At 33.8% G+C, this 15,040-nt stretch overlaps 6 protein-coding genes across 8 annotated transcripts; 1 reads left to right on the top strand and 5 right to left on the bottom strand.

The window, feature by feature from the left end:
* Positions 1-515: 515 nt before the first annotated feature.
* On the top strand, positions 516-689 carry LOAG_07413 (hypothetical protein; the record flags this gene model as incomplete). The annotated part of the gene is made up of 1 exon (XM_003142946.1): positions 516-689. The coding sequence occupies one exon, from the start codon at positions 516-518 to the stop codon at positions 687-689; it is 174 nt and encodes a 57-aa protein (XP_003142994.1).
* Positions 690-1,739: 1,050 nt separating this feature from the next.
* Positions 1,740-2,061, bottom strand: LOAG_07412 (hypothetical protein; the record flags this gene model as incomplete). Its single annotated transcript, XM_003142945.1, has 2 exons — positions 1,740-1,803; positions 1,910-2,061. 2 exons carry the CDS (start codon positions 2,059-2,061, stop codon positions 1,740-1,742), a joined length of 216 nt encoding a protein of 71 aa, XP_003142993.1.
* A 274-nt stretch (positions 2,062-2,335) lies between these two features.
* LOAG_17299 (hypothetical protein) lies at positions 2,336-5,354 on the bottom strand. The gene is made up of 5 exons (XM_020449959.1): positions 5,242-5,354; positions 4,420-4,599; positions 3,959-4,121; positions 3,484-3,661; positions 2,336-3,142 (listed from the first exon to the last, which is right to left on the bottom strand). Exons 2-5 carry the CDS (start codon positions 4,551-4,553, stop codon positions 3,021-3,023), a joined length of 597 nt encoding a protein of 198 aa, XP_020306440.1. The 5' UTR covers positions 4,554-4,599; positions 5,242-5,354; the 3' UTR covers positions 2,336-3,020.
* On the bottom strand, positions 5,177-5,865 carry LOAG_17298 (hypothetical protein; the record flags this gene model as incomplete). The annotated part of the gene is made up of 2 exons (XM_003142943.2): positions 5,361-5,865; positions 5,177-5,200 (listed from the first exon to the last, which is right to left on the bottom strand). Exons 1-2 carry the CDS (start codon positions 5,577-5,579, stop codon positions 5,177-5,179), a joined length of 243 nt encoding a protein of 80 aa, XP_003142991.1. The 5' UTR covers positions 5,580-5,865.
* Positions 5,866-7,061: 1,196 nt separating this feature from the next.
* LOAG_07409 lies at positions 7,062-8,848 on the bottom strand. 2 transcript variants are annotated; one of them, XM_020447424.1, is made up of 3 exons: positions 8,677-8,848; positions 7,982-8,129; positions 7,062-7,209 (listed from the first exon to the last, which is right to left on the bottom strand). In XM_020447424.1, exons 1-3 carry the CDS (start codon positions 8,766-8,768, stop codon positions 7,195-7,197), a joined length of 255 nt encoding a protein of 84 aa, XP_020306439.1. In that variant the 5' UTR covers positions 8,769-8,848; the 3' UTR covers positions 7,062-7,194. The 2 variants fall into 2 exon arrangements, with proteins under 2 accessions (XP_020306439.1, XP_003142990.1); XM_003142942.2 differs by lacking the exon at positions 7,062-7,209 and having other exon boundaries at positions 7,586-8,129.
* Positions 8,849-10,786: 1,938 nt separating this feature from the next.
* On the bottom strand, positions 10,787-14,444 carry LOAG_07408 (the record flags this gene model as incomplete). Of its 2 annotated transcripts, none has more annotated exons than XM_020447423.1 (9): positions 10,787-10,958; positions 11,180-11,277; positions 11,623-11,723; positions 11,947-12,076; positions 12,431-12,524; positions 12,738-12,973; positions 13,206-13,259; positions 13,461-13,554; positions 14,363-14,444. In XM_020447423.1, 9 exons carry the CDS (start codon positions 14,434-14,436, stop codon positions 10,934-10,936), a joined length of 906 nt encoding a protein of 301 aa, XP_020306438.1. The 2 variants fall into 2 exon arrangements, with proteins under 2 accessions (XP_020306438.1, XP_020302343.1); XM_020447422.1 differs by having other exon boundaries at positions 10,909-10,987; positions 14,363-14,436.
* Positions 14,445-15,040: the final 596 nt, after the last annotated feature.

Raw genomic sequence — 15,040 nt, 5'->3', positions numbered from 1 at the left:
AAACAAATGAACAAACAACAAACAAACAACAGTAAACAAACAATAAACAAACGAGCAACAAATAAACAAATAAATGATAACAACCGCAACAACAGCAAACAAATAAACATACAACAAACAAGCAACAACAAATAAAACAACAAGCAACAACAAACAAACAACAAGCAAACAACAAACGAATAATAGCAGATAAACGACAAACAACAACAAACAAACAAACAAACAAACAACAACAAACAGATAGCAGCAAACAAACAACAAATCAACAAACAAAAACAACGAGCAAACAAACAACAGACAAACAATAGCAAACGAACAAACAACAAACAACAGTAAATAAACAAGCAACAAACAAACAACAGCAAACAAACGACGACAAACGGACAAGCAAATAAATAAGAACAATAACAAACGAGCAAACAACAAACAAACAATAGTAAACAAACAAATAAATAACAACAAACAAACAACAAGAAACAAACAATAAGCAAACAAATAAACAAACAACAACAACAATGAACAAACGAACAAACAAACAAACAATAATAACAACAACAACAGCAACAAACAACGAAGCTCCAAAATACAACGAACTGACCATTAAAAATTTTCCTCCACCTCATTACCTTGCCTATGTCATTCATCGTTCTTATCAATTTCTGGACCCCAGAATATACCAAATAAAGTAGTAAATTTAATGTAAGCATTTTGTTAATTACAATGATATAGCACTCTTGAAATGATTTTCTAAATACTTCATATTAATACATTCAACATCTTTACCGAAAAAAATGGAGAGCAAAAAGTGAAGGTAAAAAAAAAGAAATGAAAATACTACGAGAAAAAAAAAATGAAGAAACCTGTCAAGGCATTTTTTTCCCTTTGCAAAGTAATTAGAAATAAATGAACTGCTACTGATTATCAATGGCCATCATCTTCATCCTAGTACAGTTTAATACAGTGACCCATTATATATACTTATATACTTCGTACTTCGAAACAATCGTATACTATTTTTTAAATAGTCAAAATAAGGATGCCATAATATCTCATGTATGAACTCTTTTATAATTATCAGCATAAATCATACCGAAAAACTTTTATGATTATCAGCATAAATCATACCAACTGATTCCCGCGTATAGTGGATAACAATATAATGAAATCCTGAATAATCGATAACTGTTAATTTATGAAGCTACTGCCTCAGTCTTAATTACCCCATTTCCCAAGCTTCGCGATCACAAAAATTTGAAGGGGAAATATCGAATGAAAATGCTGATGCACAGGAATAAATCTACTAATAATGATAAGTTGAATATTAGATTACAGCTATTCATAAAAATAGAATCAACATGAGAGAGAAGAAGAGTGTAAACTCTCAATATGAACCATTCAACTAACTTTCCATCATTATTAATGAATGTTTGTACCTTAAGCTTTCTTCTTTCCGGCAGTGATAAATAATAATGAAAGCTAAAAGTACTACCTCCAAGGCATGTTTTCCTTTTTCGTCTTTTTTTATAGAAACCAAAAAAAAACGAAAACATTCAAAAAAACAACAAGATTTTTCATTTCTTTGATATCCTGTCGATCTGAACAGATAATCTCCAAGTGTTGGCAAAGGACGAAAAAAAAAAAAAAAAAGAATATCGCTGTCATTGCTTGTCTATTAGTATAAAGTTCAAATGTTTTAAAATACATTTGAGGATTTTTTTTTCTGTGCCCATACATAAGTCCTATGTTTTTTTTATAAGTGTAAGCTCCGTTCGATGTAAATCATTCAACAAAGGTAAGGTTAATCTGCAAAACTCAATAGATCCCTGTTTTCTGAAAACAAGAAACCACTAAGAAAAGCTTAAACTAAGAAGCCTAACTAAAAAAGAAACGACCTAATAGACTGATTTACCTTACCACACAACTCCCCCGTTTATGGTATTTTTCTTCCAAAACTTCGTCCTCAACCTTCCCCTTTCCCGACACTCGCAAGTTCTTTGCACTCCCCCGATGGAAAATGCAACCATCCACTAATTTCTCATGCTGTGTGGAACTTAGCTTCATTCTAATGACCTGAAAACTAATCGAAACATTTGGTGGAGGGAATATTAGACTCAGGACTGAAATAATGGACTCAGAGCTAAAGAGTGGACAGAAGAATGAGGTAAAAATGGCGGTAAAGAGGAAAAGAATGGAGAAATCGACAGTTCAATGGGTATTTCTAACAAATCTAAAATATTCTAACAAACGAAGAAAAAAAAGCCTGAAAACTCGTTTAATACAAATACTTTATGATGTATTTATATTACGCATTTACTTTCAACTAAAATGGATGATGCTTCGCAACAAATAACACTTTATTTCCAACAAAATTAAAAAAAGGAAGAAAATGATAAAAAGTATTTCCTTCATTAATATGGTAATAATAAGTAATTGAAGGAACCGATATTTCACATTAAGACAAAAAAAGAACATCAAGTCCATCAACTGCTAAAAATAAAGAATGAATCCATTTTAAAACATTAGGCTGAATTAAGATGGCCAAAACAAACAGTTTGCCTAAGAGCAGATTAAAAATTCCAAAAAATATTGTATGCCTGTTTAATGGCAACTTAAATTAAAATCACCTTAACCAACTAAATGATCAACTGAACTGAGAAAACAACTGAAGAAAAAACCATTTAGAGATCTCATTCCTCCATCTTCTACTCAGTGATAAATGCCATTATAAAGATTAAATTTTTAACCAAAAATCTATTTTTCGCCGTCTCAAAGCATTCCCTTATATAATTGCGGTCAACAATGCCTGAGCGTTAACATAACTGACGACTTTACCAACAGTAGCCAATACTGACCTCATTTCTGCGCCGGGAAACGAGAACAAGCATATACAATTCGTCACAAAACTTTTGATGTCGATCAGTGAAAATTAGCATAAAATGAGAAAGAAATGTGGTATACCATTCAAGATTATGTGGAACACTGCGAAAAAAATAAAAAGGGAACGGGTGATGAAAAGCAATTTAGGACTGTTCTATAACCCCTTTTTCCTTATCACCAGCTTCAACCTTATCTTTCTTTTCTTCTTCCTCTGCTGCAGCTCCTGCTTTTGCTTCGTCATCAACATCTTCTAGATCTGGCATATCTGTAAAATGCATTAGAAAAATTAGAATTTGTAAAGATTAAAAACTTCCTTCTCCGCTTCTTCACCGTGTTGAAGGGAAGAGAAATGCAGCCAATCAATAGTTTTTTTCTTTAGAAATAATTACATTTGTATACATATAACAAAAGGAAGGCCGACGTGAACACGGTCAAAAATACGTTAACCTCCTATTTCTTACACCTATACTAGAGAAATTACATTAAAAAGCCCAAAGTTTTCTGGAAAAAAATTCTTAAATAAGATCAACCAAAAGAACCCACTTTCGAAATAAACTACCAGTTGATGCTATGAAGCAATTTGGGGTTAAAGGAAATGAAGCATACCGTCATCATCCTCATCTTTATCATCATCATCGTCAAAATCATCCAAATTTGGTGCACCAGCACCACCTGCATCCAACTTAGACATATAATTTTGGAAATCGAGATCACCACTATTCATATCATCCTCATCCTCGTCTTCATCCTTCCATTTGTTAAAATCAACCTTCACCCATGGAAGCTGTAAAAAGGGAAGAAAAATATAGCCGAACTTAGAAATAATCATTACATGCTTAATTATCGCGAAATTTCAGATCAATATGGGATTTGAATACATATGACGAAAGGGAGTGACAAAGGAGTATTGTCATCCTCGTTTAATTTCATTTCATTCCTTGTTTTCTTCCTCAAATGAAATTCTTTTTCAGGTTCTTTTAAACCGAAATTCTTTTAAACCGAAGTTCTGACTAAAACATTGTTTGCGTTTCTACAGGAATGCAAGGTACACTAACAAAAAAAGAAAAAAAAAGAAGCAAACCTTAGCACTACTCTTAGCTAATCGTGGCCACCAACACGGTGTTTCCTTGTTGATAACCAATTCCAAATGTCTGCCGTTAGCAATTTTACGGTAATCTGTCTTTACTCCCGCATAAAAATCCAAATTTGCTTCATAAAGAGTCTTGTTACCACCATATGTGCCCCTTTAATACAAGTAAAGCAATCACACATGAAGTAATAAATATAACTAGAGTAGACGTGACTATATTAAACGAAAGCAATATTTTTATGGCAAACATCCTCTCTGAAATTTTCATACAGAATGACGCTTGTCAAGCATATATGTAATAAGTACTGACATGCATGCACTATGTATGCAGTAAGCCCTGACACTAAACCACAGCTTCACGATATAATGAAGCGCTTGACATCTGTAAACTAAACACAAATCACACCGAACCAATATCGATTATTTAATAGTCAATTGGACAAAAACCTTACTTAACGTGAAGAGACTTTTCGGTGATTTGGAGATCGGCCACATTATCAATCTCAACAGTCAAATAAAGTAGTTTATCACGTTGAGCCCACTGGACTAATGGATGCATTGCCGTTGCTGTCGTACTATTCGTCATTTCAATTTGCGTCAGCCGAATGCTTGTAGGTAATATGCAAACAAACCTGAATACGTGCGAAACGCTGCTGGAGAAAATTGTACAAAATTAGAAATTTTTATCTAATAAAACTGAATCCTAAATTTCAAATGTAATTATCCCTCCTATTACTATTAAAAGCCTAACAAAAATGCTACAGACCTGTTGGAAACAACATAACATTCATCATGCATATATCAATTAAACTGTTCTGGCATTTCGTATTGCGTAGTATTTCAGTATTGCGGTGACATTTACATATATCGATGTCTTTTGGTAACTTTATTGCTTGATTTAATCTTCAACTATGAAGCAAAACGGTATAACGGAAAGAAGTGGGGGAGGAACAGGAGATAAGGGCAGCATTTGATATATGAATATATATGTGTATCAACCAAGATCAAATCATCTAAGATTTCAGAGCAAAAGTCACGAAATTTTTTGATTTAACTAAAACAGTATCCAATAGATGCAGAGAAACATCCTGTGAACATCCTAACTAACGGATCAATAAGTTACAGTAAATGACGCGTTATGCGACTACCGTATATTCAGGCCATGCCTAAAAGGTACTATCAATGATAGCTGTTGTGATGAGTGGATTGTTAACCGACTACTTCCTCATCAACCTAAAATATTTCATCAAAGTGACCTAAAACGAGAGCCTTACCTGCAAGAGCGAAATTACAATTCACAAACCAAAAATTACAACCCAAAAGTGATCAGAATGACAAACATTTGTCAACTTGCCAAACAAACAGGATCCATTCGAGACGCGCGAAATTATACCAGCTCTGTATCATTTTTATGAAAGCTGTGATTTCGCGCGTGTGTGCGTGTCTGTGTATGTGTGTTTGTACTTTTGTATGTGTATGTGTGTGTCTGTGTATGTGTGTGTCTGTGTGTGGGTGTACATATGAATGTCTCAGCTAACTTGTACGTATTTACGTAATTGTACACGTCAGCCTTCGTTCCTATATGCATATATGTGAGCATGCTGACATCCATTTGATTCACGAAATCCTAAAGTATTACATAATAATTGCAGCAATGTTTTTCTTATTCGTATACCTGTCATCTTTCTTATGAGTATGTCATTAATAACGTATATGAGAAAACCATTCAATATGTAAATGACAAGAAAGTTATGTAATACGTAGGAACTCATACATTAAACGACTTTCTCTTCATTCACGTTCTCATTATTCACGTATTACGTGACCTTCTCATCAATCACTTATTGAATGACTTTTTCTGTTATTCATGCAATATCAACTTTTATTTACATATGGCATGATTTTGTTTGTTATTCATACAATACTAATTTTTATACTTTTATTCATGTAACATTCCGAAATATAATTTCATTTAAATGTAGAAGTCCGCCTATTTATGAGCATAACATCTCATTTCAGATATAGAAATTCCAAAGTCTAAGGTTTCGAGGACTATATTATTTTTGAAAAACTCAAATTTATAAAAGAAAAGTGAAAGTCGAAGAAACAGGTGAAAGAAATGAATGATAACTCCAGAATAAAAATATCAAGTATATATAGCATTTTATCACAGTTTAGTGTATCGAATAAGTGCTAATTGTCTGGTTCGTTTTCGTTTGATAATGGATCTTGTTTTTGAAGAAATCGTTGACATCGATCAGTCTAATACTCGGCAACTAATTGCTGCTGTAGTTGATCAACTTCTTGAACAACCATTTGATTCAAATCGGTAATCATACATTGGTACATAGTTCTTAAGCGCCGAAACTAACGAATTTCTTACATTTAATGTCGACGCTTAAAATAAGTAACGGAAAAATAACTAAGAGATATTATTATTGTTTTATCAATAATCACTAATATCAATAATTATAGTCAATAATAATCAATAACCATAGTTCTTAAGCATCAAACTAACAAATTCCTTATGAATATAAAATTTAACGTTCCCAACAAAATACTTCCAATTTCAAATAAAAGCTGACAAGTTATATTGGATTAGTTCGTTTTCGTAGTTATCATGGAACTTAAATCCTCTAATGAAAAACAACGATGGCTATGGCATTATATGGAACTGATGAGAATTATGAGGGAAATCCGTCTGAGAATTAGATAAATCCTGCAACGTTGTATATCATCTTGCTACTTGATAAATTATCGACAAGGACTTCCTTATTTTTCAAAAACTGTAATTCTGTATAATGCGAGATTTGATAAATCAATCAACTATAGGATAGGAATATTTCGACACAAATGTTTTCAGTTAGTTTCCTGTAACAATTACTCCCGCAGAAAGGAATTTAATCGGTAGAAAAGTTCATTTTTGGTCCTACATTGATCCCTTCCAATGTGAAAGATGCATTACTTCTTTTGCCATCATTATATTGTTGAACATGGAAAAGTAGTTCGGTTACTCGTTTAGAATTTCTCGAGAAAAACGAATTTCGCGTATGTCTGAACATGACGCAATGTCCACATTGAAAACTTTTTTTTTCTGGATGCATCAAGTACAAGCATATGTTTGCATTCTGTAATTTATCACTGCAATTTAATAGCCGGTAGTGTGTTGGAACCAATGCACTGGCTCGCGATAACAGAGTTTGCTAGCACCCCGAGTTCTTCAGATATTATTCCATTGAAATCTGGAAAACTGTGGGATGAGGCGAAAAAAGGTTTTAGCACCATTGTAGGGAAAAGAAACGGATGACGAAAAACATTCAACCTGGCATCTTCTAGAATACTTTACATATGATCAAATTATCCCAGAAAATGCGTTTAATAAATACGGAATCTGAAAACCCCACTAATATTCTTTGCATTACTCGGATTTCACTACATCCACATCAGAAAATGCTGTAATAATCTATCGCATTATCTGTACATTTTGCAAATAGGAAACTAGAAATCCTGCTTTGTATATTCCTGTATAGCGGAAAATACTCAAATGGTATTTTATCGACTAATGCGATTGGAAAAAAATCATAGAAAAATCACATGTAACGAGATTCTTTCTTGTGTGTGTGTGTGTGCATATATGCGTGTCTGCTCGTATGTATCCAAATTAAGGCACTAAAATTCTAAATATTCAGCGTGAATTTCTGCAATTATTTTCCCCTTTTTTAATGATTCAAAATACAAGAAATGTAGAGAGAAAATGTCCGGAAAATTTCTGCTAAATACTCCAGATTCGGAAAGAGACTCGCCATACAACTTCCACATTTCTTTAAAAAAATTCATGAAAACGATGTATTTTGATCCATTTCATTGTCGCCGTTATTAATAATATCAGTAATGTACATAAGAACAAATGGAAACTAGTTTAAATAATGCAAAATTGTAACATTTGGAAGAATGAGAAAAAGGAGAAATAGACCAAAAAGAAAATTAGCCACTCTTAAACAAAAGTATTGCTACTTGGCCCAAATAAAAGTAGATGAAGTGCTTTGTTTCGTGTGTAACGTATGACCCGAAATTTCGCCCAACAATACAGTGCCATGTCGGGTTGTACTTCTTGTCAAATTCTTTCTTTATATATGCAGCTATATCCTTCTCGATATTGTACCTAAAAAGACCACTAAACGATGAAAGATATGAAACCGATACATAATATAATAAAGAGTTAGAAAAAAAACTCTTTAGAGCGGTACTTCGTACTTTGTACACACATCCAACAACATCAACAACCAGTGCTTCGTGAAAATTATTTTAACGTTTCGTGTTTTATGTCAAATTCCAATATCCCAATGTACGTTAAGGAATAATCCATCGCCTGATTCATACCATGACAAGGAGAAGAGCATTAGAAAGCATTAGAAAAGCATTAAAAGAGGGATAAATAACTGAGAAGTGTTTTTTGCGCCATAGAAAAGGTGCAGCACCCATACCAAAAAGATAAACATTTCAAAATGTTTATCCTCGAAAGGTTTTCCATGATGGGAAGCGCAAAGATCAAAGTGCATTAAATCTAAACCGCTATAAGGCTTCCAATCAAATCTTTCCCACTCAGAATTTCAACCCTTGATCCACATCTTAGAAATGATTTGGTCATCAAATCTGATCCATCACTTTTCAAACGTATCGCAGAAGACTAAGAAACAAAATGAACAAACTTCTCTAAAGCCTGTGTTGCACAATCGATAGCATCTTGCTGCATGTCTTCTGACATATCAGCATTTTTGATCACTGCCTTCCTGTCGGTCATTTCCTCTTGTTATGTTCTGCACCACCAAAATTATCTGTTCAAACTTGCCGCAAAATAAATTACGGAGGCCTGAAAATTCGAAATGGAAAACTGGTGTGAGATTTCAACAACTATACACTGCAATAACTCGAGTTAAGAATGCGTCAGTATGGAATAGAAGCAAAAGAAACCGAGATAAGTTCCAAAATCAAGTATTTCTGCTTTTCATATAGTATGGTACCATCCTACACATTTCAATTCTTTCCAGGATTCACCGCACTAATATTCTTACTTATTCGTACATTTTAGAACTTGTAAAAAATTAAAAATGATAAAAAGAGTTTTCCCGCCTTCCCGCCCGAAACATGCCATAATCGCTCGCTAACTTCTGACCCTTCAAATGGTCGTCTCATTGAATGATGCATTTTTGGGAATTGAAAGCTGTATGGGCGGGTAAACGTCTATGCCCAGTCAACTGATTCTACCCATAAGAATTATATCACTCTGTCTAAAACTGCAGAAAAGGTGATTGATATGTACTGCACATGAAATGAGAGTGCTGTACAAGAGACACTCATTACAGTATCACTGCAATTAGCTGAACAGCAATGGAAAAATAGAATACGCATAATTCTTCATTCACTACTTTCCCTTACCTTCTCAGGATGCACTGTATTAAATGGATGAAATGATTTCAGGTCATACATGAAACGGTTTCAGGTCAGATTAGCATAAAATGGTTGCAGGTTAGAAACGAATGATATTTGATAACAATATTTAAAAGAGCTATATCTAAAGTACGCTAAATAACTAAAACCGTATGCAAAGGTGATCAAGACAAACGTCACTGCAACCGACAGAGATCAAACGGTTGACGACTATCATATAACGTGGATAAGCTGAAATGCTAGTACTTGAGATATTTAAATGGTAATTAGTCAACTAATTAGCAGACAGACAGACAGACACACACATACACACACACATACATACATACATACATACATACACACATACACACACACACACACATACAAACCTCACCCACGGCAAAACTCCAACTAATCTCATATGTCTTTGTGTCGGGTTAAGGCGCTAACAAACAGATGTCTGTGTGAAATGAGAACCAATCAAAATGCAAGTTGCCTAGCAACGCACTCCCCATAGCGGCATCCCACGATAGCGGCATCCCAATGATACGTGCACAAGCAGACAGACAAACAGACAGACATATATAGATGTGCACGCACATACACATACACACACATGTGCATGAACACATACATGCCTGTACAAACCGGCGGTGAGCGGCTGATGTCGAGTCCAGCAAGCGTGTAGCGTACGTGATGGTGACAACGTACTTGCTTGCATTTACAAAGTAACGTTCTTGTTACATCACGTATTACACGTACAAGTAATATATCTTGTGGGAGAGGGCAGGTTTTAGTAATATTTAGCACTTACCGAAATAGAACAGATTTCAGGAGTATTTGCCGAAATAGGTCAGACTTTGGGATATTTCTCCAAACAGGACAAATTTTAAGAGTATTTAACATTTACCGCAATTAAAGTTAAGAAGCTAAAGACATGGTATATTTGCTATTTCATTCTCTTTCTGGAATAGCAATTTCAAATCTTTCTTTGAAGATACTGTAAGTAGATTTCTCGTTAGAAATTACTTGAAGAAGGATGTGACCACTCATTTTCGCTTGATGTACATTACAATGGCAGTTCGACAACACTAAATTTGCGCTATCCTGGGATATTAGCTATTCTTGGAAATGTCTTGAATGTGCTAGAAAAGGTTCTATTCCACATAACTGTCTTTCTTATTCTGTACTGTTTAAAAATAGAATTGCGATTTATAAACTTTAATTAAATAAAGACACTTCACTTCCGCTATGCTTTACAAAGTTCGCACTTACTGCTTTAATAAGGAAAGTTGGTTACTCCTAACATTTGCAACGTTGTTACCCGAAAAGAACAATAAGGATAAAAGGTTTTAAAGGTTAATTAAATTTATCAAAAGTAAAGAACTCCCGGGACATTATTGTCATGATGCTTTTTCCATCTTCCACAACGTCGTGTGTTGTTATTAAAGGAACTAAAAAATTTTACAATCACATCGAAATAGCAATATATACATTTTCAAAATGTAGTGTCATTTTAGCACATCGTCCCCTCTTCTATACTGGCTGAAAGCTGCGTCCTCTGAAATATTTTTCTTTTTGAGTTGAGATCTGAAATATATTCCATTCAAAAATTTATGACCTAAATAAATAACAACATCAGTATCCAAACTTTTCATGCCAAATATTGTTCCTGGCTTGAACTGCTTGTCTACCAATGCAGCTCATATTTTTTCCAACGATGTCTATCCCATGCTTTCTCATTGATATCAACTTCAGAAAAATAAGAAATCAAATACGTACGAAAATGTTTTCTTCTCTACACGTCCTTCTGGTCGTGCTCGGTTCAAAATTTTCAGGAAGTCATTCGTCCTCGCCCGCATTCTTGAATGCATATATGCCTGAAACAAAAACATATCTTTACTCCAACTTTATAAGTTTCAGTTTTTTTGGGAAAGCTCGGTTAACACCTTATGCCATTTGTATGGATATAAACGCACACATTCTGTGATCTGAATGTACTGAAATAAAATTGACGATCAAGCTCTACGCATCAAAAACCACCCGAAAGAGTTCTTTTTACAAACATTTCCAAAAGTTCATTTCCCATGGTCCTAAATACTACCGCACAGTTATCCAAGGTTACAGAAGGTGAACTCTTGGGAAAATCCCAACGAAATATTGAGATAATCTATTCCGCCAAAGAAATCAATCTTTAAATTTGATTCCTTTGTTCATTTACTAACCTTCGAACATTTTATGTGATAGTGAAGATAATCACGAAATGTATGTATCAAATTGATTGTATTGTCACGTGCTTGTACATTCGTGTGCCGTGGAAACAACACTAAAAGTTACATACGGTTAACATCATATCCAGTTGAGTAATAAAAACTGAACAGCTGACATAGCAATGCAAGAATCAATAGACATGATGCATCCGTTCTCTTTATTCGCTTTGCCACTCTTTCAGTAACCAATAAAAATCACTTAATTTTGATCGTACATGTCTTTATAAGTATAAATATTCCAAAATGAGTTAGAAGGCTAATGTGTATTGTTTGAATTACCGAAGGTGATGTAGCCAACATTATCACCAATACGCGCATCGGGACAGTCGCGTAATTCAAGTGGTGGCTCGCCTACTGTATAAAGTACTGCAGGTGATGTCTGCGATGCTTTCCGTCCTTCTCGGAATTCCTGCAAAGAAGGATTTTCCCATTTTATTTTCGAGACTTACTCAGAAAAATTATTGAGTGCCTGGACTATGTCTTTATTATTTCGCTGGTATTGTAGTATGAAAAGACTACACACTAAAATTCATGATACTTTTCGCCGTTTTCCTTCTGCAAGTTGTTCATCAGAAAATTTCTTTTACCATTCCGCAGATATTTCAGTTTTTTTACAGCAGATCATCAGCAAAATTATTCTTTTAAAATCCTCATTACCATCAAATACCTAAGAATTACTATCTTGAAAGACTGGCTTGAGTGTACCGATGCACCTTAAATGAGGATTAGAAAAATTTAGCACAATTCGCGGACGAGAACAAACCTGTAAAAAGAGTTTTCCAATGACTACGTCATCCGGATCACGGAAAACTGTACTAAATATAACGGTAACTCGATCAACTTTTGTTTCTACGTATCTGAAATTACTGACTTTTTCAATTTTGTTATAGTGCTCGCTAGAAAGAAAAATTTATACTCAAGTGAAAATATCACAAATCAATTCACAATTCATAGTAAGGATCGTACAGTCGTTTGAAATCACATTTCTCATTTCAAATTACATCTCAAACTAGATGAGAAATGGAATATGACAGCTGAGGTTTGAATTTTGAAAGTATTCAAAAAATTACAAAGTTTCGTCATCACGGTAATGGATTACAGCTCTTTTTGCTCCCGTTTGACCTTGTGATTGGAAATTGAAATATTTTTCGAAAACAGATGCAAAACAATTTCGTTTTAAATGCGAAGCTTGGCTAACAATCGTTGAGTAATCATTTGGCAGTTCGTTCAGATTGTATGTTAGCGAAACATTATAACTTGATTCCGGCGTTGCACACAGATATTTACCATATTCACGACGTAATAACTAAAATACAACAGATACACATTACGATAACATCTCATTTTCACAAAGAAGAACATATGTTTAAAATGTTTAACATACAATATTTTAAATGACGTCCTTCAATTAGAAACTTTCTAAATCCTCATTATTCATGCCCTATTCTAAAATCGTTCAAAATATGTTTAAAGTATTACACATTTTAAACTTCCGAAAGACCAAAGGCAAAGTTATAAAAATAGAAAAAGAAGTTTACTTCATCAGCTCCATGTTCTTGCAGCTCTTTGTAAAATTTTAGTGATATGCTGAGCTGAAATAAAAAAGACAATTTTAAACTTGGGGAAACGAGAATTTCATACAACATACATGGAGATAACTAGAAAAAGGAAGTTATTTGATTACACATTTAATATCTGCCATCAACCATGACAGCACCCAAATGTAGCTTTAATTCGAGATCATCCGGATTTTAAAACTATGTTCAAAGTTCGATGGAAACCGAAAAACAAACCATAATTACAGCACGATCACCATCAGGGTTCGATATGTGATAAACGACGCCATCAAAATCGGCGAACCTCACATCCACTTTTTCCAATTTATTCCTGAAAAAGGATACATTACAAGCAAGAAATTTTCCACTTCCTTTCTTGCTTATCAAGTGATAAGAAAGTAAATAACCTCTTTTATAATAAATTATAAACAAAAGTCGCCAAGATATTTCACTCATTACTATTTAACATTTTGGGACTGGAAGTAAACAGAGGACAAAACCATAACATCACATAAAAAGTTACCTATTGCTCAGAATGTCCCGACAAATCGAAGGAACATGAATGGACCAAAAACAAGTGCAGAGTGTGAAAAAAATGCGATGTAAAGTTTTCTTTTCAGGTAAAACAAAGTAAGAAAATTGAAAAAGCTCAACTCCAGAAAAAATAGCTTTTTTTCCGGTTCGTAATTATCCGTGTACATCAGAAAACAAGTGCAGGAAAAAAAAACATGCGAAATGCAAAACAAAAGTGATAAAAGGCAAATAAGCGGGTGAGACAACATAGAAACGAATAAGATAAACAGTGCGTTAACAGTATAAACAAATAAGGTCAAAAAGTAACCGGAGAAAAAAAAGATAAAGCGAACAAGTAGGAGAAAAGCAAACGAGATAAGCAAAATAAAAAGAAGGTGAACAAGGAAAGGAATAAAAGTAAACGAGTAAGAAACAAGTAACAAGTAAAATAAGTAAACAAGAAAAAAAATAAACATGAGATTATCAACAATGAGGTAAACAAAGAGATAAAGGAAAATTAGTTTCAACAAGCAGAGAAATGAAGTAAAGTGGATGGAGAAATCAGATAAATGAAGTGAAGAAGTAAATGATTAAAGTGGTACTAAATTTATAATACAATTTCTTACCCTTGTTTAGCGGCAGAGAATTTAAGGTCCAAGACTTCAGTAATAATCCGATTGTTCTGTTCAAGGATTATCATTGTCTAAATGATGTAGATGAGTTTTAAGTTTCATCAAATCGAGCAAAAGAGAAGATAACATAGGACGACGCGAAACTGAATGGAAAAACCTGCAAAAATAATCGAACAAAGGAAAAGAACACGTGCGAAATCGAAACCAAAATGGTTGAATGATGGGAATTTCCGATTAAAATTTCGCAGCCCGTTAAATTTTGATACCTCTTCGCTGTTGATTTAACTCTCGAAGGAAGTAACCTTCGCTTTAAGAATTCCAGATGGGGAGTGGTGGGCGAAGTTTTGACTATGATTGGAGGTATTGTTCAGGCTGTGTTCCTAATTCCCTTTTTCTCTAAATAAATGTAGGGAATCTGTTCTGTCCAAACTTTATCTTTTCAAAATTATTATAACATAACTGCCATCATTTGTCCTGTCCGTAAAAATTGGTATTGGATTTGATCATGTTTTGCATAGCTAAATTATGAATAAATAACTGTGCGCTAGCTACAGATTCTATTTGCATTAGCTTGTATTATGCGATGTCTGAATAAGTGATTTCAAATTTTAGATTCATTGTTCATCGCTAAAGAAAAATATATGTGTTTTGTAATACGCAAATATTTGTGTA

This window comes from Loa loa (genome assembly GCF_000183805.2).
Source record: "Loa loa unplaced genomic scaffold supercont3.59, whole genome shotgun sequence".
Taxonomy (NCBI): Eukaryota; Metazoa; Nematoda; class Chromadorea; order Rhabditida; family Onchocercidae; genus Loa; species Loa loa.
The sequence above is the reverse complement of the archived record's forward strand: the minus strand, read 5'-3'. Positions and strand labels throughout refer to the sequence as shown.